Genomic DNA, 21,755 nt, shown 5'->3' with positions numbered 1-21,755 from the left:
CCAGAACCTCATCTGTGGGAAGTGGTCCTGCTAGACCCATCGTGTCAGATCCAGGCACTGACAATGAGGACCAGAAGGGGCGATGAGCTGGGTCAAAGCGCGGGTCGCGGTCGCAGTATGTCGAGCCTTTGTTGTCATATACTTGCAATGTTAAAAGCGGTATGATCACTGTTTGGGTATAGAATGCCATCAGATACATGCAACAATCAGAGTATAGCAAACATGTGAGGAAGTCAGTCTCTCCCCTAGAATCGCTAAATGCTAGTTTATCTTCGCGCTCCGTGCCTCATGCATCAAGAGAATACTCAGGTACCAATAGACAAACAAGAGTATTGACCGTTTCCTATGTATGAGTTTCCGGCACCCTCCCCTTCATTTGGAGAGTTAGTAAGAGCATACGCCGCACTAGGATCTACACAGTACCTGAAGTACTGAGTAGTCGTCGTCCCGGTGTTCGTGATGTTGGCCCGGGTTGACATGCAAGGACATGGCTGCCACTGCGGTACAGATTTCTGACCAGGCGCAGCAGATTGTATGGACGGCACGACAGACAGGTCGTAGAGTTTGCAGACTGGGAGGTTGTACGAGCCTGGACTCGACGGCTTGAGATTTATGATCATGTCCAGGTTGTCACTGCCATCTGGATTTAGGTTCGTACTGGCAATAGCATCAGTGGCGTTATAGTTGGCTGTGTCAGTCGCTGATAAGAAGCAGTTTGGAATTGGCACCGAATCACTTAAAACCGTGGTTGAGGAGACCGCTCAATGAACCTGCGATCGTGTCTTCGGGGCTGAAGTTGTAATTGTAGTTTCCTTTTGTCCATCAGTCTAGCGACTGCTGTTAGTTTCTAAGAGATTTTGAATGCGCTACAAATGATGAGCATGAGGATCTGATAGGACTAAGGAATAAAGCCTACTTAACCGGCACCGAAAGACCACCCTGGTCACAAGTACAAAACATAGTATCATTGCATGTAGCAATATCGAGGAAATTATCTTGGCATGATGTCTGATTAAATTCCACGTAATTATTCTTCGCATACCCATAGGCGTCTAACACTTGGCCGAAAGGTATCATTGATTGATATAAGCAGTGTCAATTGGTGACGGCGGCGATGTTTCTGCTTACGTAGAGGATGAAAGCAGCCGAGCCTTTGAAATAGCCGTTGATTATACTTCCGGTGATTAGACCAATCAGTTGGTCGGCAACATTAAAAGCTGCATTGCCCGTCGGCTGGGTAAGACTGCCATTTGGTCCCACTTGCTTTGCTAATACTTGCACATCTCGATTTTCCAAGGAAGTAGCCATCTTTCATCGTTGAGGCCAGACTTGATCCGTCGATGAAAAGCGAGTCATGAAGGTCGTCAATAACTGTTCCAGGCTACATAGAGAAACCCCTTTTCTTCACGGGCATCTGTTGATACTCTGAAAAGCGCCCATGACTAGCAAATTGCTCATACAAAGTTGAGGGCGTGGTTGATCAGACTGACTCTGCAAGATTCCAAGTATCGTATTGCTCCGAGGCTGTCAGGGTGCCAACGGCAGAGATGCCCGCAGAGATGGCAGCGGACCCAATCAGAAGTCCCGTACTGATCTGCGCAGAACCAATGTTTTAGTCCCGCACTTCACCTGAGTTGGGTGCCAATGTACTTACTGGCCACGACAACTTGATGATGATGACGCCGATTGCGGTCAACGTCGCATTCTATAGCAAAATTTGCTTTTAAGGCATTGAAATTGACATGAGATCGACTATCTTGCTATGGTGGAAAATGGCTTATTCCATGCAGTCTTAATATGCGGGGGGTTAACGAAGGTCTAGCCGTCGTCTTGTCAGCACACAAACGATTTGCAAAGTGGAAAAGGCATAGAACGTACAGAACCAAACTCCTTCGTGCTGGTTCATATTGGCTGTGCTATTTTGCTAGCCCGAATTGGTAAGACCGATTCTCTGGCACCCGCAATAAGTATCCGGAGAAGGTGATATGCATACTGCATCCAATATTGTGAAGGCCATCAAGATTTCGTTTACGTTTCCGAAATCCAAAGAGCGAGTAGTCGGGACGTAGACAATTAGAAGACATCTCATGATCTCTGCTAAAATGAGTTTATTCAAGGTGCAAATGGGATCCTTGGATGGTATCAATGACATGCCAAAAATTTAAGCGCAGAGGAGAAAGTTTCACAGAACGTGTTGACCCAACATATTCTATAAGACCCTTTGGCTATGAACCGCATGCTCACTTATTTGAAACGGACAAGAAAAGCGTAACAGGATCCACCAGATAAAGTAATGAGGGCCGGCTGACCGAACAGGAATGCTCGCATGGGACGGGGCTCCACGGCGCCTGTAGACAGTGAGCGACGATGTTAATGCAAGGCACCTCTGATGCAGAGACGTTTCAAGGCAATGACAATATAGACACAAGTCATTCCGCATCGCCGTCACGTTAGAGAGAAAATGTAGACTCAACGCAGGTATGCGCATCACGTCGAGGCTACACGAAGCTTCTCTGGCGCAATTGCGCAAGCTCTGAAATCGCACCGAGGGTCATCGTTGAAAGCGAAATCCGGATCTCTGTGGGCAAGTTGGCGGAAAGCCTTGATCGACGCCCAACTTGATGGTAGACTGACAGTAAGGGTTGTACATATACCTCGAAGTTGATGACCGTGCATAAGGGACTAACTTTGCATATGTACAAAAGTGATGCACACTTGAGATACCAGAGCGATCATTAACCTCTACGTTGCTTGAGCGATATCGCCAATCTTTGGTAAAGCTGTTCCTTTTAATGCTCATATTATCCTTCCACGCACCCTCGTACAAAGCAACATGTGCATAGCCAAAATGTAGACGGCAAACCCATGAAGGAGTCCCCTGCTGAACGCATGCGCAGCAGTTCCATGCTCTACTATGCTGAGTATTGAGCTGACAGGGTTGCTGGGGGGCTTCTTGATGTGCGTGGAAGTCGCACTTGGCGTGCCTGACGATGTTGTTGTGCCCGCGGTGGCCGATGGGTCAGGATTTGTTTCCAAAGGGATATTATCAAATTCGAGCATTGCAAGTTGAATCCGGTAGACCCCGTTGTTCGTTCCTCCAACATCCTGTGATCATTGGCTCAACCCTTCCCAAATAACTCAAGATCTTAGGAGCTTACCTGAGAAGTCCAGCTAAGCAAAAGGCTCTTACCATCTACACCAGCACTAGCCGGGCCATACCACCCATTGACTTGTTGTTTTTGGGGACTGGTTATTGGGTATAAGGATTGAGGGAAGTATTGCGTGTTGAAATACTCAGGATGAGCCATGCCGGCGTAGTTGAATCCCCCCGGGCCAGAGGGTGATGCGTACAGCTTCTGCTCGGCGGACCAGGTATATCTGACCAATGCCTCCGCATCTTCTGCTTCTATTCCCTTGCCGTTCTTGCCTCCTACGATCCATGTCGCATCATGTCCCAGCGGACCGTCGAGCTGTATATACCGTACATAGAAGGTGGAATCGACCATCTTGTTGAAATACACCATGATGAAGGTCTTGAAGTATGGACTGTAGAATACACTTCCAGACGAGAACGTACCGGGCAGGTAGATTTGTGCGGCGTCTTGGAGACTTGGTTTTGGGGGGCTAGCCGAGAAGTTCTGGCCTTGTGGATCCCAGAACGTGTACTTTGAAAAATCGCTCAGGCTATTCATACCGACTCGAGCGAGCTGGAGACCGGAGGCAGTCATGCCAAGCAGATAAACATCACGATTGCCCAAGTCTTTGTCTGTGGCTGTATCGGTACTCTTGTAGCCAAGGATTGATGAAAAGCCTCCATACGCAACTTCAGTTCCTGGGATGATGAGATCACCTTGGCGAGCAGCGACAGGTCCAGTATTTGGTGCTGTGATGGTAATCAAGGTCATGCCGCGAGCTTGGTATTCTTTCGAAGGATCTTGAGGCTTGCTATCCACATAGACTAGTGGTGCGTAGAGGAAAGCTTGTGTGGTACTGACGGGCGTAGGAGATGTGCCAGGCCCTGTAGCAGTGGTCAGATACCGCAAACATCGGCAGATTCGATGGCTCAATCCTTGTGAATCGATGGAGGCTTACATATTGCTACTCTTTCTTTGCCGTTCATCTGCTCGTTGTACTGCAACTCGTCCGGCTGGAAAGGAATCCAACCACCGGTGCCGACAGTGGTATGGGCAAGTATCGCCGTCTTCGGGCTTCCGTCAGGGTTGGTCCCCAAGTTGACAACCCCAAAATCGGCAACGGTGGCAACATCGCTGTCCGGTTGATTCGCATAAGCGGCAGTATTGGAAACAAAAGACAATTGATTTCCTTGCGTGTCCATGCATTCTGTGTCATCATAAAGCCAGACAATGTTTCCGTTGACCAGTGCCGAGTAACCACCGTCTCGCGATACGTTGGTTACATCTGGAGTGAGCTGTGGTCCTAATATAGTGACGTTCTTGACGATTATGGGGGTCGATGCTTGAGTGAGGGTGCTCAATATTAGACAAGAGGTGAAAAGTTGTGCAACACTTGGGAAGCAAGACATGCTCGAATACATTTTCAAGAAGCAGTGACCAAGATCACATGCAGTATGATTTTAGAAACGCTCTTCAGACGCAATTGCGGACTGGCGCCAAAATAAGGAAGTGAAGTCGCGGCTACCTCGACTATAAAGTGTTGTCATTTGACGGCAAAGTTTGGTTTACTTCACGAGAAAACGATTTTTCATCAAAGTAAAGCAGTCTTTACCGGATGAAGCCCTCAGACTTTGCCATCCGCAGGCATTGGCCCAAGCATGCGGTTGAATCCACATGCATGTCTCTCGGAAACGATCTAGAGGTATCTCACCGCAACAGTCATGGTTTCATTGCTGCTACTATCTCCTGGAGCACAATTGTTGCAACTGATGCTGAACGGAGCCCCATGAGTCCATGGCACACACCCAATCACTAGCTCTTCACATTCACGTTCAGGCTCCCAGCGTCTGGGCTTCACTGCCGAACTTCTGCTATGAATACGATTAGGATACCCATTACAGAAGGTCTGGATGCGGAAGTACACGAGATCCTCACTCATCGATATGTGAGAGGGCGGGATTGAAGACGAGCGATACAAGATGAGGTTTCGACATAGTGACGTGGATTAGGGTTAGGGTTAGAAAGCCACCAATAGTTCAGGGTCCCGAGTCTGCAATCATTTGACGATGTTTATTTCTTAGGGTGTCACTCGTGTGTGTTTCCGTGTGATTATTTCCTAGAGTGTCACTCGTCTGTGTTTCCCTGTGATATCTCTACGCCTTAATCGCGAGATATATAATCCTTCTGCTTCGCGGTCCAGACTTTGCTAATCCATCTTCTTCCGACTATTCCCCCCTCAATAGCAACGCAAATGCGCACCTAATTGGGAAGAAATCCCCAGCTCGGTAACTTTGTTTATCCTGTATTACGCTTTCAGTCCACGAAGATGTCTAGCAAACTTGCACCAATCTCCTATGCCTCATCTATCGTTGGCTTTACAAGCTTCGCATTTACATTCTTTACCTTCGTAAGGGTGTTCTGGGAGACGATCTTGACATTATGGTCTGCACCCAAACAAATGATGGGCCAACTCGACAATTTGAGGATCGAAATACATAACGAGAGAGCCTATTTCAAGTCCGCATTGAGACGGACAAAGTCGAGAAGTAGGAGTGTCAAGAGGCACCATGAAGATATTGCACCTTTGAAAATTCTTAATGGCACTGTCAGGCGTATCCATCGCGAATTCGTCAGATTGGAAGAGCCCTTCTTGAACACCTCACCCTCTAGAGCCGAGGAAGACATCGAGCGCCATTCCGAGGAAAGCGTTGAGACCAAGTATGCCTCTATGACCCTCTCGCGACGATGGAAGTGGATGCGGACCAAGTCTGATATCCTTTCGCTCGCTGAGCAAGTCGATCGGATTCAAACGCAAAGAATAGCTTGTGATACTACCAACTTGTTAATGTAGGTTTCCTATACGCAGGCTGGAGGAGTCACCAAGGCTGACTACGTTTCGTAGGAAACTTCATACGATGGACAAAACCTTCCAGGATTTTGAGGATAGACTATGGGATATGTGCGACAGATCTGAGCGTCCGATTCGAAAGTACCATGCTGACACAAAACAGTGAAGAACACATCATGGGCGAACGGCTGGACGACGGAAAGATCTACATCAAAAGACGAGTCGACCGGTCACCGAATAGGTCACCAAGGTGAAAGGGGGGAAACAAGGCTCTTCTCAGATCTTCGAGCCAACATCAAACTATTCGCTTAAACCTCGGTAAGAGCGGCCGAGAAGCTCCCCTCCTACCGAGATCTCCCGCGAAAGTCGTCACGAAGACAAGATATGGTGCCTGTAGAAAATTCAACATAACATTCACTTCTCTAACATGGCTAGAGACAACGCATGGCTTCATGATGTTCTAGAATCATCGCGAATGGTACTTTCCTTTGCTGTCTCGAGACGAAAATCCTGACTGGAAACGCAGGTGTGGAAGCTTTCATGGCACCGATCACTTACCGCATGGTTCTATGTTCCAATTGGCGTTTTGTGTGTCCTATTGGCTTGTTGGGGTGTGGATAGCCTTATCGGCCTAAGCTCCGTGTCTTTTCCCGCCTCTGTTGCGTTGTTGATAGTACTATTTTTTGCTCTAGTCGTATGCGAGACAATTCTTGGAGACCGGAGAACCAAGAAGCTTGTGCACGTGATCGACATTCCCGTGAGCTTTCAGACCTTACAGACCATGAATATCAATTCACAGTATACCAGGCCGGGTTTGCTCTTCGATACATCAACGTGTTCTTCACGCCTTCATTCGGTCAGTGCATCATGGTACAACCTTGATAGATCGTAGAACATTGAAGATCAGCACTGCTTTGCCAAAAAAAAAACGCTGACCTCAGGCAGTCCTACTACCGCTCAGTCCACCTGTGAGTGGTGTTGAAGTAGGCAAGATCATTGCCGTCTTCTGTAAGGGCAGATTGTCTCCAAAATTGGGACAGATGTTGACGTTTGTCACAAGTGATCGGCTTTGTGGTGATGTTTGCAACTACCGCATACTTCACTCGCGGACTTCAGCTGCTGCTCGGCAGCTCAAAAAGAGCTATCATCGAGCGAGCCGAGGAAATGGGCGTTGAAGACGACGACATTCCCCTGACCCAATCGACCAGGAACCCACCAACGCCCGAGGCTTCTTCAACGGACTTGGGAGAAACCGATTACTCTCCGGGCGAAGCAAGTCAGAATATAGCTCTTCCATCCCGGACCCAGAACCCCTCGCAGGTCCGCATCACCAACGGCCCACCCGAATCCGAACCACTCACCACAACGACTCCCTCGCAACCCAGACCCCGACAAGACCCGCTCCCTCCAACACGCGCCCAAAAATGGGCCACCCTTATCAACATCCACCTCGACACCCTGACCTACGCCCTCCTCTTCCTCCTCATCGGCCTACCGATCTACTACTCAACCTCCTACACCATGCCCGCGCACCTCACCCTCTCGATCCTAACCTACTTCCTCGCTCTCTCCCTGCCACCCCGCCACAAACGCATCATCCACCCCGTCCTCCTCTCCTCCTCCCTCACCATCCTCCTCATCTGGCTCCTCGCCCTGTCGAAACGCTCAACCCTCCACGCCGCCCTCCTGACCTACAGCACCAAAACGCGCTACGTCCAGCTCTTCAACGACGACGGACCGCACCTTCCTCTACCGGGCGCAGGCGACGTTTTCGGCTCCGTCCTCGACGTCTCCATCGTCGCCCTCGCCCTCCCAATGTTCCAGTACAGACTGGAGCTCAAACGCCACTTCCCCAGCATCATCCTCCCGAACGTCCTCATGGCAACCGGTTCCCTCTTCGGCTACCCCTCCCTCTGCCGCGCCCTCGGTATTTCACCCGCTCGCTCCCTCTCCTTCGCGTCTCGCTCCCTGACCCTCGCCCTCGCAACGCCGGCCACGCAGAACCTCGGCGGAGACTTGCAGCTCGTGGCCGTGCTGTGCATCATGAGTGGCGTCATGGGCGTGCTTGTCGGACCTACGTTGCTGACGTGGATGCGGATTCCGGAGGATGATTATGTGACTAGGGGTGTGACGTTGGGAGGGAATAGCAGTGCGATTGCGACGGCGTTGCTGTTGGTGAGTGATCCGCGGGCGGCGGCGTTGAGTAGTTTGAGTATGTCACTTTTTGGGACGGTGATGGTGGGATTGACAAGTGTGCCGGTCGTTGTTAGGGTCGTTGGGGGGTTGGCGGGGGTGGAGGGATAGTGTGCGAGCAATTCATGGGATCTAATTCCTCTCTGCAAGTATCGTACAGCATCGTTGAGGATGCCTCTTATCGTATCTCGTGTGAGACAACCCAGTCTAAGCGCCATAGATGCTTTATCGTGATCCATATCGCAACGCCCTGTTCCAACACCATAATGGAAAAGCTCAAGCAGACCCATTGGTACCATCCATCTTCCCTTGCTTGACTAACCAGCCCAGTAGATCAACTTTAGTCACCACCGCTACTGGCTTCATCCATACCTCTTCTCCATCCTCTTTCTCTGTCACCACAGCCGCGCTATTCCATTCAAAAAATCTGGACAATGCCCCTAGCGGCGTATCCAGGGTAATCTCTACAAACTTCCGTTTCTGAGGCACACTCTGAGCATCTGCCTCCCCGTTTGTTTTCAACGCCGACTGTGTGTGAGTATGCTTGTGGCTTTCGTTTCCTGATGGCGGCGGTGGTGGGGCGAGCCTTCCAATATCTCTCGGATCCGTAACGACTTCGCTGATCTTGGCGAAATTGAACATGACATCTTTAACAGGACTCTTGCCCGTCGCACGGCCTTGACTTATCCAGCTGAGCAGATTTCCCAGTGTTACGAGACCGACTAGTCTTTTCTTGCCAGAAGCTGCAAGTACAGGCAGTTGGTCGAAGCCTTTTTCGCGCATTGTTTCGATGGCTTCTGTGCAGGGAGTGGTGGTTTGGACTGTGGTGACGGGTTTAAGGCGGAGAGTGCGGATTGTGGCATCTTTGAAGGGAGATTTGTCTTTGGAGGCGGACATTGAGGAGCGACGGTGTTGGGCTGGAAGGGCTGGTGATGGGGGGTTTGTTGGTGGTGGGGTGGGAGGAAGGAGGTCGTTCGCTGCGAGCCAGTCGTCGTCCACGAACTGTGATAGTTAGCTGAGGGCGCATATGGGACAGGAATATAAGGACCTACCTTGCTGAGGTAGCTTCGTATGCTGTCAGGTAGTATAACAACCACCACATCATCCTTGCCTAATCCCAAATCTTTGACACTCTTCACCATAGCAGCAATCGCACTTCCACTACTGCCCCCCACGAGGAGTCCCTCTTCAGCAATCAGCCTCCTCGCGTAGGCAAAAGCTTCTCTATCGTCGGTTTTATACCAATGATCAACGGTCCCCTGATCCAGCACATCCGGCACAAAGTCATATCCTATACCCTCAACCTTGTATGACTCATTTGCGTGCATGTTGTTCAGCGAAGTGGGCATTGCCAGTATCGATCCATATGGATCGGCGGCGATTATTTTCACATTCTTATTGTGTTTCCGTAATCCTCTCGCCAGTCCTGTGATTGTACCACCTGTTCCTGCTCCCGCCACTACAGCTGTGATCTTGCCGTCTGTTTGTTCCCACACTTCTTCGGCGGTCCCGTACTCGTGTGCTAAAGGGTTGTCAGGGTTTCCGTACTGATCTAATATATGAGCATTAGGTATCTCCTTCTGTAATCTTCGAGCGACACCGATGTGAGATTCGGGCGAGTCGAAGGCGGCTTGGGTTGGGGTGCGGATGATGGTCGCATTTAGGGAGCGAAGGACGGCGACTTTCTCCGGGGACATTTTCTCAGGAAGGGTAATGATTGTTTTATAGCCTTCAATATGTCAGTAAGCTAAGTGTACGATAATAGCTCATGCAGCGTACCCTTTACTGCCGCGACCAAAGCAAGACCGATGCCACTGTACGCAGGTCAGACCATCAGACTAATACTCTGACGCATTTCTTTCGCCAGGAGCCTTACGTATTACCACTCGTTGGCTCTATCAACGTATCTCCAGGTTTGATTCTTCCTTTCCGTTCTGCTTCCTCGATCATTCGCAAGGCGATGCGGTCTTTGACGCTTCCTCCGGCATTGAAGTACTCGAGCTTTGCATAAACGGTAGCTTCTATACCAAGACTATGAGGTATCTTGTTCAGTTTGACCATGGGCGTGTTCCCAATTTGTTGGGTGATTGTGTCCATTACCACTGGCGGTATCTTGGGCTGTGTGAGAGTCGACATGGCGGAGAGATTTCGGAGGTCGGTTTCGAAGTCTGAGAGAAACTTTCTGAAAGAGGAATTATTTGTTACAGTTGGGGATTCTCGAGGAGCTGGTCGTTGACACGAATGACCGTAATCTACGGAGTAAAAGCCGATGCTAGCCGAGATTCAACGCTTCCGAGGGACTTTGACTTGACAGTATGCCTGTTTTTGATTGGATGCTCTTTTTTATAGGTGAGTATCAAAATTTGGTCTATTGAAGTATTCTTATGGACAATATGTGCAATAGGATGGACATCTCATGAAGACTTTATGCAGGAGTGCGGTATCGGCAACGACGATAACACATCTTCAAATCTGAGGTATCAACACCTCTGAGAAGTATCGATCGATATCTCTTACGTCCTCCAGCTCACCAATCCAGCCGACATATTGATCAGGCCTAGCAATGACTACACAACCGCTTTCCTTGTCCACTCCGAAGTTCTTGTAGGCTTCTCCGTGGCCCTCGTGATAGGAAACGTCATCGACAAAGACCTTTTCATAATCCCATCCTCTTTTCTCGTCGAAGGGATGGAAGATCTCGTGTAGGTCTAGCAGTTCCACCTGCTTTCTCGGGGCCGAGTGAATGACCAAGATTTCAATGACCGAGTCTACTGGCTTCGCAGAAGGTGTGAATCGGTGGAGGAAGGAGTCTGGCTTCGCGAGTGATTCTCCAAAGCCTTGCAAGCGTTTCCATTGTTTCCCATCCTTGAGATTTCCCGCTAAGACAATGAGTCTGAACCGACCATCACTCTTTAAGTATTGGCCGAAATGCCAAGGACGAGCATCGCTTTGGTTGAGAACTTGGTAACTTGGGAATCGCATGCCCAGCTTGATGTTGCCAGCAAGGTCCTGTTTGCCCACGAGTTTATCTATACTGTTGATGATAGGGCCGACGTCAGTGCCATCTCCCTGATCCGCTGAGTCTCCAGGTTTCGCAACAAGGATGCTCGCCCCGTAGTCTACCGCCAGTCCAGAGGCGAACATGTTCCCTTTCTCAAAGGCATCCTTGAACTCGGCCATCGATATACCAGCCTCATCCGCTGCGTCTTTCGCAGGTCTGCCTGAGAACAGACGAGAGAATCGGTGGTCAAAGGCAATCAGATCCTGCGCTATCCTCCTACGCTCACTCTGGTAAGTCCTCAAGATAGAGCGTTTGGCAAGACCCTTGACGACTAAACCAATCTTCCAGCCGAGGTTGTAAGTATCTTGCATGGACACTGGATTGTAAATTGGGAGTCAGTATTGCCTGTTCGAGGGGTTGCATGGAGCCTTGGAACATGTCTACAGAGTAGAAAGTCCCAAGACATGTTTCAAGGCTCAAGACTTGGTCCAAAGGAGGAAGGACGGACTCGGAAAATACATACCGTTCATCCCTTGGCCTGCTTTTGGTGAGTGAGTGTGGACCGCGTCTCCGGCCAGGAAGACTCGATCATCACAGCTAAACGAATTGCCCACCCTCTGGCCGATCTGGTAAGCCGTCCACCAGTCACAGTAGTCGTACGTCAATTTATATGGACTCATGATTCTTTGGGCAGCTTTCAGGATGATCTCCGGAGTAATCTTCGATCGGTCAACCTGCTGCCCGGCGCTGTTGACCTCATTCAGTTGAATGTAGAATCGAACAAGCCTGTTCTCGCGCGGGATGATCATGATACTCCCGGATTCTGCGCTATGGATTGCACATCTCATACGAATGTCCGGAAAATTTGTGATTGGAATTATGTCAAGGACACCCCAGATAAAGTCAGTCTGCTCGCCTTGCATATGGAAATCGAGTTGCCGTCGAGTCCAACTATGGGCTCCATCACACCCAATCATGTACTTGGTGCGGATGACTTCAGTAGTGCCCTCCTTCCCTCGGCTCTTCCGTATCAAGTCGTCAGTATCATCTTTAGCAAGACTACTTCGAAACAGACCATCTGGAACGTTCGTGCCGTTCTGAACTGGGGTTGCTTCATCGTCGTCTAGATGCCGGATCTTGACTTTGATGGGATAAGCACGCTCGTCCTCAGCCTTAGAATGGTCAATCTCGAGCTGTTCGGGTAGAACGCCTCTTTCGATCTCGATGTCGGAGTATTCTTTCAGTGAGTCCAAAAAAAATCTCTCGATACGGCCTTGATGCAGAACGACCTGCTGAAACCTGGATATGCCGGGAATAGTATCCGGGATTCTATCAGTCCTTCTAATTCTGCCAGTCTCATCCGGATTCCAGAGACATATCTCCAGCATGTGATTTGACTCCTTGCAGACCCTGTCTGCGAAGCCAAAACTATCGAAAATCTCCAGACTCCTACATTGCAAGCCATCAGCTTGGCCGTTGAAGATCTTTGTGCCTCTCTTGTCGACTATCCTGGCGTGTATCCCACATCTTGCTGCCCAAGTAGCTGCCATCAACCCCGCGGGACCAGCCCCAGTAATGAGCAAATCGCATTTGGAGTCTTCTAATTGAAGCATCTTGAAAGTAGATGGAGAGGTACCTTGTTGTCAGTACGGCTGAGAAGAAGCAGTATGAACAGTAGATAAAGGAAAACGGAAAAAGGAAAAAGGAAAAAGATGCAAGGACAGGCAAGGAAGCCATTAGAACGAGACTCTTCTAGGTATGCACAATTTCACCGTGCTGAATTGCTCCCCACTGTCTCAGATCTGCGAGCAGCGACATCTTTGCCATGCGAAGAACCGAAGATGTACTACTCTACTTGTAGTAACTCTACGTCAGGCGGGGAACTTGAAGGGCGGTGTTTGCGATTGCGGGGTCTTTCAGGCGAGCGCCAAGCGCTTAGGGGTCCGTCCCTTCGGTCATAATCTCAGAGTCAACGGCATTGCACTGTTGATAACTTCCCATATATATATTCAAGCCAAACTTTTTCAAGTGTCTTATTCGATGTTGCCCAGACTGAAGGGTGCCACCAGAACGCCAATTTCCTGCAGCTGAGGATTACTTTACTTTAGGCTCTGGGCGCCAAGGGGCCGGATCGCGGGAGTCACCTACGAGCTGAGCGTCATGAAATGAGAGCGCTCTCCTTTACCCCATCTCTCTCTTATTCTGCCCAACTTTCTTCGTTTCTGGTAGAAAATCGTCCATTAAATGTTCTCCTTCTGAGGCATAGCACTCTGCAAGTCGCAATCTTTTCTGGTTGTTTACCTTTCTTTTTTTTGTCGTTCCTTTGGGTCCTTTCCCCGCAGCCGGTCTCTGATGCAACAATTATACACTGCGCAATATGTTGAGCAAATTCCGAGGCAAACCGGAACCCAATCTCCAAGCGGGTGTACGTGAGGAGGCTGTCGGTCTTCCGGAATCAGCACATGTACAACATGAGAAACCGCAGCACCATATGCACATGCCGGGGTTCAACCACAACGGACACAAAATCACAAAAGGTATACATCCCGACGGCGAAAGTGGAAGAGGAGGAGTACACCCGTGGCATTTCCTACGGATATGTTTTAGATCCTCAAGTCATCTTTCGTTGGTGGTCAATATCCTCTGGCCTTTCGTACCCGCAGCGATTGCGATCCACTTCGCTCGTCCAGACCTACATCTATGGATCTTCATACTCAACTATGTTGCTATGGTTCCTACCGCAAACCTGGTCGGTTTCGCTGGACAAGAACTGGCACGAAAGCTGCCAAAAGTGCTAGGTGAGCGCAAAGAAGTATTTTTTTGTTAAAGTGCTGCACCTCAGGTTCCCTGTTGTTGCGAGATTCAGCCTTTCAGACGTCGCATACTGATGGAAAACGGCCAGGTCTCATCCTCGAAACGTTCCTCGGTGGGATCGTTGAGATCGTACTTTTCATGGTACTCCTCCACAACAGTGTCAACAATAGCCTCATTCCTGTTATCAGATCGGCCATCCTGGGCTCCATCCTTGCGAATTTGCTACTATGCCTTGGGTTCTGTTTCTTTGCAGGTGGTCTGAGAAGAAACGAACAAGAATTCGACGAAGTGATTAGCGAAGTTGGAAATGGCCAACTCCTCATGGCCGGCTTCGGGTTACTTATTCCCAGCGCATTCTATTCTTCGCTCCGAGGATCTATAGAAGACTCAGTACTAGACGCCAACGTCCTTCACATCAGTCGAACAACGTCCGTGATACTCCTTATAGCTTTCCTGATGCAAGAGGCCCTTACCCCTGCGCTCGTCAAGACAGTGGCTAATTTCGATAGCTATGTATGGTTCCAGATGCATACGCATCACGGCTTGTACGCCGACTCGCTCGAGAAAGACGAAGAACGCGATGCAGACCGGCATATAGACCTTGCAAAAGACAAATTGACGCTCACGGAATGTATCGTCGCAACGCTCATTGCATTGACTTGCGTCTCGCTTCACGCTGTGTTCCTAGGTAAAGTCCCTTCCAGTTCCGCCACCACTGCTACCCTTTCGGGATCTTTCCCCCGGGATCATGCTGACCTCATCGGTTTGGTTTCAGTGGAGGAGATCGAACACGTCGTCCACGAACACGGCGTAAGCGACGCATTCATGGGCCTTATCCTGGTTCCACTTGTCGAAAAAGCGGCGGAGCACCTCACAGGTAAGGTCTCCTCGTGTCTTTGATCCCATAAAATGTGCTAAAAATACTGGGATCCAGCCGTCGATGAGGCATGGGATAACCAAATGAACTTCGCTCTTGCGCACTGCATGGGCGCCACAATACAAACAGCATTGTTCAATTCTTCGCTCGTGGTCATCGTGGGCTGGGGCTTGAACAAGGCAATGGACCTCAATTTTGAGATCTTCAACATTGTGGTGCTCATCATGGCGATCATCGTTGTTGGCAATTTCTTGAGAGATCAGGTATGTCCTCGTTCCGCAGCTCTGTCTTCCTACTCAAGAGCCAACGCTGAGCTAAGATTTTGTAGAAATCCAATTACCTAGAAGGTGCATTGTGCATTTTGATATACTTAATAATTGGTAAATACCCAAGGTTGTGGCGAGAGTATGGGAACTAATGATGAGTAAATAGCAATTGCAAGTTGGTATTATCCTAATCCTACCCCGGGGACTACGAATACGGCGGATGGTAGTGGGATTGCAAGTAATGGGACGATACCCTGATCTTGTTCAGCTTTTACAGCACGATACATAGGGAACATGTAAGCATAGCGTTCTGAGCAAGGAGTTATCGGGCACATTAGGTTTCTATGCATACGTCTATAACACCCAAGCAATGATGCATAGCAAGGCAGTTCGCCAACCAGTGAGCATCTGCAACAGGACAAGAGCCAAGAGATAAGGTGCGAATCCCATCATAGACCCGCAAAACCACCATAGCCTATCCCCTACTTGCAGCCCTTGCACATGTCAGGAATAGACGGGTAGAAAACGACACTGCTCTCCAGTCTCTCCCCAACAAGGTTATAATACCCCTCAAGCACCTCCAACGCATCTCCACTCAACATCTCCATGCCTCCCACGCTTTCCTTACAGGACTCCTCACACACCTCCTCCACCATATCTGAAGAGTAATTGACCTCCGGCTCCAGCGGCAGTCCTGTCCTATGCTGCCCGTTAAACCGCCAAGTATCGTAATCCGGCCCACCAGCCAGGGTGTAGCAGAATGTGTTCTCGTCAGTGTCCTTCCCGGTGCAATATTCGACCGGATCATGAAAACGGGAGCGCAAACATTCGTTTTGAAGGGTAGGTTTGTCGTTGGGATCGTACTCGTCTTGGACGTTGATGGAAATGCTGGATTGGCACGCTGGTTCGAGGATGTAGGTGTGGTCGAGGTGAGCGTTGTAGTACCTGATCATGTAGTAGAAGCCGTAGGTTTGATCCATGGCCCAGGTCCGTGATGCACAGAAGCAGGCGGTGCGGTTTAGAGTGTCGCCTGTGGGAGCGTGTATGGCCGAGTGGGGTGGGTCGATGGATCGGGCGATGGCGGAGATGGGTGAAGTAGTGTAACGAGGGCCGGGTGGGTAGGCGAGGATGAGGAGAGGAAGGTGGAGAATGAGGCAGAGAATGTTGGGAAACATGCTGTTTTGCCTCTGGGGTGCTGGACTAGTGTTGCTGTGGTCCTGAGTGGATCTTGTATGGAGACTTTCTAAAGGAAACGACTGTAGAGTAATGCAACTGGCTAAACGATACTTTCCTCTCTCGACTGTTTGACCAATTAATATGATTGTCATGAAACAGTGTTGGGGCTTCGCAGAAACAAAGTCTGCAAATTTGGTACTGGGACGTGGGTTCCCTAACATTGCTCAACCAAGAAGCACTTGGTCGCACAGCAGGAGCTTTCCAGATAGCCCCATCTCACGTTCCCCCAGTGATCTGAATCACCGCTTCAGTGCCTCGTTGTCGTCCGTATGATCCGCCGTCGAAAAGGAAGGAACTGACACCCGGTAGAATCCTCGCGTCAATTCCAGGGCAGAAAAGTCATGCTACTGCCTTCTCGAATAATATTCCTGAGCAAGCTGAGTGTACCAGTTCTCGAAATATGGTTCCCCATAAACCTAAAAGACCCGCCATTTTCAAAGGTTACTTGCAATCCAATCCCACCATTGTTTTACATCCTGGCCATCCGCACCGAGAACGTTACCACCGGCTACGCTCACAGCAACGTTGACCTCGTCCATCTGTGAAAACTCGAATTTGCCATCGCCACCATCACCGAGCCACTCTTTTTCTTCCCCAATATCTAGATCATTCATCCCGATCCCGGAGTCCAACAGTCCCTTGGTCTTTGAACTCCGCACATTAGATATCTCTGATTCTAGGGCCGTCCTCACCAGAGGAGCCGGGAGAGCTGTGAAGAGGTCTAGCTTGTTTGCAGCAATGAGGATCGGCAGCTCTTTGGGAGCTTTTGAGGTCTTCGAACTGGTGGATCGCTTTTGCAACAGAAGCAGTATGTCATGGAGATACTCTGCTGCCTGGCGAAGAGCTTCGTTACCACTGCCACTGTTGCCCATGGATATGTCCGCGGCGTCAACCATGAATATAATGCCTTTCAGATTTTGTGGCTTGATGACGCCGTCGAAAGCGTAGTGCCGTAGCTTCCCATGTCCTGGAGTATCGGCGAGTAGGAACTTTTTGTGGACTTGATTAGATGGATCGTTGACCGATCTGTATTTCAAGGACGCGGCATTCGTAGACACGGGGAGGGACACTTCGACGCTTATAGGGACTTGAGAGGTGCGGGTTTCAACGTGCTGGCCTCTTTCGAACTATGGAGTCCAATTAGAAAGGGTGCTACAGAAGTAAGATGATCATTACAAGAGTGAGCAGCGCTGTTTTCCCAGCGCCACTTGGACCAACGAGTAGAAATGAGGGTAAGGTAGTCGAGGAGGTGGAGCGGTAGATCACTAGATGAAGGAACAAAGGGACGGAGAGAACGAGGAGTATAGCAACTCCGATTGCCAAAGGCGTTGGCCCCATCAGTGACGATGGCCAACTCTGCGAATCAGTCCACGGCATGATTGCTGTGAGTTGTTCATCTAGGCAAGTTGACTGTGGAGCTGGATAAGACCTAAATGCGGAGGACGCTAAGAACTCCGCAAGGAGTTGGCCGTCATCACTGTTACTTGTTTTCTAAGCTACGTCTCTATCAGCAAGAGTTGAACATGGTGTTTCCTTCTGTTTCATGGTCAAGAACGCCTGCAATACACCCCGAAATGAGGTAACCTGTGGGGTCGCCCAGTCCACCAAACGGTGCACAAGATGACTGCCCCGTCCGCGTCCGCGTCCGCTGAGGCTCCGCATGGCGCTGCGCCTACTACACCAGCTTTGGCAAATGGAAAAGCCAGTGCAGCACCTCCCAAGGTTACTGGCGAAAATACTGTGGAGCTCGACAAGATCGCTCCGCCTGAAGACAAGCTACCGCTCCACGAGGATATCATGCAGCTTGCAAGACTGGGAGAGATAGGCCCCATCCAAACTCTCTGCGAGACTGGGAAGTTCAATGCCAGATACAAAGACCAGGAGGGCATCACACCACTGCATGTAAGCTAAGATTACTTAATCTAATATAGCCTTTCTCTAATATTTTATTAATATATTTCTTTACGACTAATATCTAATCTCTAGAGAATTCATAAGCTCTCTTCGATAGTGAAATAGCTTCTTTCTTAAGATATATTTCGTAGTTAATAGAGCGATAAGAAGAAAGTTTATTAACTTTAATTGAGTTTCAAATATCTAGCTATTTATAATATACTATAAAAACTTATTTCCGTAGCTATTTCATAGTTGAAGGTTTTTTTCTTAGCTTATAAAAGAACTTTTTATAATCTTCTATCGTAATAGCGGTAACGTTAGTAATAAACTTCGCTTTCTTATCGATAAAGTTAGAAAGTTATTCGAAGTCTTAGAACTATATAATAATAACTTAATTCTCTAATTTCTTAGCTATCTTAATAAAGATATAGATAAAGATCTCTACTATATTCTTTTCCTTAAATATAGTCTTTACTATATAATTTAAGTTCTTTCTTAGAGACTTATTATTACTCTAAATAGTAATAAATTTACTATATAATAAATAGTTGAATATATAATAATTTAAATTAAGTGTAATAATTCTAGATTTAAAGAATATATAAGAGTTATACTATTCTAGCTATAATATTTCTAAGATAATATTAAATCGTTTTAGTGAGGTAATTAAGTATTAAAGTTCTTTTATATAATCTTTTAAGGCGAGTTTTATTAAGGTTATATATGTGATATTAAGAATAAAGATTAATCTATTATTAGCTAGTTATAACTTATAGAGTTATACTAATACTACTTTAGATAGCTTATTTATTTTAATAAAAGATATATTCACGAAGCTTAGTGCTAAAGCTTCGATATTCGAGAGATAATTAGTCTTAATCTATTCTATTAATATAATAGTTTTCCTATAAAAGTCTAATTAGTATTTATTCTATAAAGAGGCTTTAATAGTAATAATATACGCGGATAGAGAGACGGAAGCGAGTATTCTTTCTATTTCTAACTCTTTAATTCTTATACGTAAGGCTTTTAGATCTCTAACGACGACTTAACTAAGAACGTTTAATTTTTTAATTCTTATAATAATTCGACGAGAATATTCTTCTCTACGCCGACGGCTTTTAGAATTATATTAACTTATTCTTTTATTAATAAATCTATATTCTTATATAAGATACTATTATCGCTAAAATAATATCTAATCTTTAGATATTTAAAATATCTATCTTCTTTTCAAATTTTATCTATTAATAATTTAAGATACTTATATTCTTATATATTAGAATTTTCGGTGGTAATATTATTGTTTCTTCTAGTAGAGAAAGTATTACGTTAATTATTCGAGAGGGAAGAGTTCTTATTAATTTTATTAATCTCTTTCTTATTCTTTAAATCTAATATATTATTAATAGCTCGAAGATCTATATTTAGTACTCATAGGAAAATAACTAATTCTCGAAAAGTGCTAAAAGACTATTCTGAAATTCGATATCTCAGGCGTGTGGAGATTAATTGTTTTAAATTAGATATCTTATAAATTTTAGTAAATTTTAAGGGAGTAATAGCTATAGAGAATCGTGCGTAGAAGTTCTTAAACGATTTCTTCTTATCTATTACTTCTATATTAAATTTAAAATCGAATATCTTAATATTTAATTTAGTAATCTTATTATATATTTCGAATATATTATTTAGTTTATTAATTATTTCTTAAGCGATTTAATATAAATCTAAGATATCTTCGTCTACTCTTATTTTAATAATATTATAAATAGTAAATTTATAATAATCTTATATATAATCGATTTTCTTAAATTTAATAAAAAAGATTATAACGCTTTATTTAAACTTCGCTTTAAGATATTAATATTAGCTATTCTACTTAATTCGATTATTAATATTATAGAAATTTAAGACGTCGAGATATCATTTATTTAATTCTATATCCTCTATGTGATTTGTAATAGAGATATAGTGTAAGTTTCGATAGATACTACTAATGAGAATACTCGGCTAACGAGGTATAAATATAATCTTTACGTCTTTTTTATCGAAGTTTTTTAAATTAACTAATATATAAGATTATTACTTCTTTAACTATTACTCTTTACACTTTAAGTTTTACTTAAGTTTCTTATTTTCTTTAGTAAATTTTATGATATTAATACGATACCTATTACGTAAACCTTAAAATTTATTATTAATTTCTCGCTTATAAGATAATTAGCTATTATTATTATCTAGCTAAATAATAATTATTAATATCTTCATCTTAGTATAAGCGATATTCTAGTTAAATTATTTATTTTATTATTAAAATACCTTAATATTACGGCTAGTAGTTTGAAAGCTCTCTATTAGAGTCTTTAATTTATTATATTAAGCATTAAAAGTATTAATAGCGCTTTTTATAAAATCCTACAAATTAATAATAAATGCAAAGATTATAATAAACTCTTCTTCGATAATATTTATAAGTTATACTTCGATATAATCTAAACTAGATTTAATAATATATCTAGGTTACTTGCAATCCAATCCCACCATTGTTTTACATCCTGGCCATCTGCACCGAGAACGTTACCACCGGCTACGCTCACAGCAACGTTGACCTCGTCCATCTGTGAAAACTCGAATTTGCCATCGCCACCATCACCGAGCCACTCTTTTTCTTCCCCAATATCTAGATCATTCATCCCAATCCCGGAGTCCAACAGTCCCTTGGTCTTTGAACTCCGCACATTAGATATCTCTGATTCTAGGGCCGTCCTCACCAGAGGAGCCGGGAGAGCTGTGAAGAGGTCTAGCTTGTTTGCAGCAATGAGGATCGGCAGCTCTTTGGGAGCTTTTGAGGTCTTCGAACTGGTGGATCGCTTTTGCAACAGAAGCAGTATGTCATGGAGATACTCTGCTGCCTGGCGAAGAGCTTCGTTACCATTGCCACTGTTGCCCATGGATATGTCCGCGGCGTCAACCATGAATATAATGCCTTTCAGATTTTGTGGCTTGATGACGCCGTCGAAAGCGTAGTGCCGTAGCTTCCCATGTCCTGGAGTATCGGCGAGTAGGAACTTTTTGTGGACTTGATTAGATGGATCGTTGACCGATCTGTATTTCAAGGACGCGGCATTCGTAGACACGGGGAGGGACACTTCGACGCTTATAGGGACTTGAGAGGTGCGGGTTTCAACGTGCTGGCCTCTTTCGAACTATGGAGTCCAATTAGAAAGGGTGCTACAGAAGTGAGATGATCATTACAAGAGTGAGCAGCGCTGTTTTCCCAGCGCCACTTGGACCAACGAGTAGAAATGAGGGTAAGGTAGTCGAGGAGGTGGAGCGGTAGATCACTAGATGAAGGAACAAAGGGACGGAGAGAACGAGGAGTATAGCAACTCCGATTGCCAAAGGCGTTGGCCCCATCAGTGACGATGGCCAACTCTGCGAATCAGTCCACGGCATGATTGCTGTGAGTTGTTCATCTAGGCAAGTT

General features: G+C 46.6%; 9 protein-coding genes across 9 annotated transcripts; 3 read left to right on the top strand and 6 right to left on the bottom strand.

Moving 5' to 3' along the window:
- Positions 1-2,796: 2,796 nt before the first annotated feature.
- HO173_007259 (uncharacterized protein) lies at positions 2,797-4,543 on the bottom strand (the record flags this gene model as incomplete). Its single annotated transcript, XM_037309163.1, has 3 exons — positions 2,797-3,105; positions 3,159-4,018; positions 4,093-4,543. 3 exons carry the CDS (start codon positions 4,541-4,543, stop codon positions 2,797-2,799), a joined length of 1,620 nt encoding a protein of 539 aa, XP_037164024.1.
- Positions 4,544-5,460: 917 nt separating this feature from the next.
- HO173_007258 (uncharacterized protein) lies at positions 5,461-8,286 on the top strand (the record flags this gene model as incomplete). The annotated part of the gene is made up of 7 exons (XM_037309162.1): positions 5,461-5,981; positions 6,037-6,093; positions 6,146-6,223; positions 6,706-6,739; positions 6,790-6,838; positions 6,928-6,990; positions 7,043-8,286. 7 exons carry the CDS (start codon positions 5,461-5,463, stop codon positions 8,284-8,286), a joined length of 2,046 nt encoding a protein of 681 aa, XP_037164023.1.
- Positions 8,287-8,451: 165 nt separating this feature from the next.
- On the bottom strand, positions 8,452-10,311 carry HO173_007257 (uncharacterized protein; the record flags this gene model as incomplete). Its single annotated transcript, XM_037309161.1, has 4 exons — positions 8,452-9,177; positions 9,228-9,904; positions 9,955-9,989; positions 10,052-10,311. The coding sequence occupies 4 exons, from the start codon at positions 10,309-10,311 to the stop codon at positions 8,452-8,454; spliced, it is 1,698 nt and encodes a 565-aa protein (XP_037164022.1).
- Positions 10,312-10,641: 330 nt separating this feature from the next.
- Positions 10,642-12,789, bottom strand: HO173_007256 (uncharacterized protein; the record flags this gene model as incomplete). The annotated part of the gene is made up of 2 exons (XM_037309160.1): positions 10,642-11,552; positions 11,700-12,789. 2 exons carry the CDS (start codon positions 12,787-12,789, stop codon positions 10,642-10,644), a joined length of 2,001 nt encoding a protein of 666 aa, XP_037164021.1.
- Positions 12,790-13,553: 764 nt separating this feature from the next.
- HO173_007255 (uncharacterized protein) lies at positions 13,554-15,391 on the top strand (the record flags this gene model as incomplete). Its single annotated transcript, XM_037309159.1, has 7 exons — positions 13,554-13,974; positions 14,079-14,448; positions 14,500-14,678; positions 14,766-14,867; positions 14,925-15,130; positions 15,196-15,247; positions 15,300-15,391. 7 exons carry the CDS (start codon positions 13,554-13,556, stop codon positions 15,389-15,391), a joined length of 1,422 nt encoding a protein of 473 aa, XP_037164020.1.
- Positions 15,392-15,615: 224 nt separating this feature from the next.
- On the bottom strand, positions 15,616-16,308 carry HO173_007254 (uncharacterized protein; the record flags this gene model as incomplete). The annotated part of the gene is made up of 1 exon (XM_037309158.1): positions 15,616-16,308. The coding sequence occupies one exon, from the start codon at positions 16,306-16,308 to the stop codon at positions 15,616-15,618; it is 693 nt and encodes a 230-aa protein (XP_037164019.1).
- Positions 16,309-16,803: 495 nt separating this feature from the next.
- Positions 16,804-17,746, bottom strand: HO173_007253 (uncharacterized protein; the record flags this gene model as incomplete). The annotated part of the gene is made up of 2 exons (XM_037309157.1): positions 16,804-17,496; positions 17,546-17,746. 2 exons carry the CDS (start codon positions 17,744-17,746, stop codon positions 16,804-16,806), a joined length of 894 nt encoding a protein of 297 aa, XP_037164018.1.
- A 243-nt stretch (positions 17,747-17,989) lies between these two features.
- HO173_007252 (uncharacterized protein) lies at positions 17,990-18,388 on the top strand (the record flags this gene model as incomplete). The annotated part of the gene is made up of 2 exons (XM_037309156.1): positions 17,990-18,271; positions 18,356-18,388. The coding sequence occupies 2 exons, from the start codon at positions 17,990-17,992 to the stop codon at positions 18,386-18,388; spliced, it is 315 nt and encodes a 104-aa protein (XP_037164017.1).
- A 2,372-nt stretch (positions 18,389-20,760) lies between these two features.
- On the bottom strand, positions 20,761-21,724 carry HO173_007251 (uncharacterized protein; the record flags this gene model as incomplete). The annotated part of the gene is made up of 2 exons (XM_037309155.1): positions 20,761-21,474; positions 21,524-21,724. 2 exons carry the CDS (start codon positions 21,722-21,724, stop codon positions 20,761-20,763), a joined length of 915 nt encoding a protein of 304 aa, XP_037164016.1.
- Between the last annotated feature and the right edge of the window lie 31 nt (positions 21,725-21,755).

This window comes from Letharia columbiana (assembly GCF_014066305.1).
Source record: "Letharia columbiana isolate WasteWater2 chromosome Unknown Sc0000023_s0, whole genome shotgun sequence".
In the NCBI taxonomy this organism is placed as follows: Eukaryota; Fungi; Ascomycota; class Lecanoromycetes; order Lecanorales; family Parmeliaceae; genus Letharia; species Letharia columbiana.
Note: the sequence above shows the minus strand (reverse complement) of the source record. Positions and strands in the feature narration are given on the sequence as shown.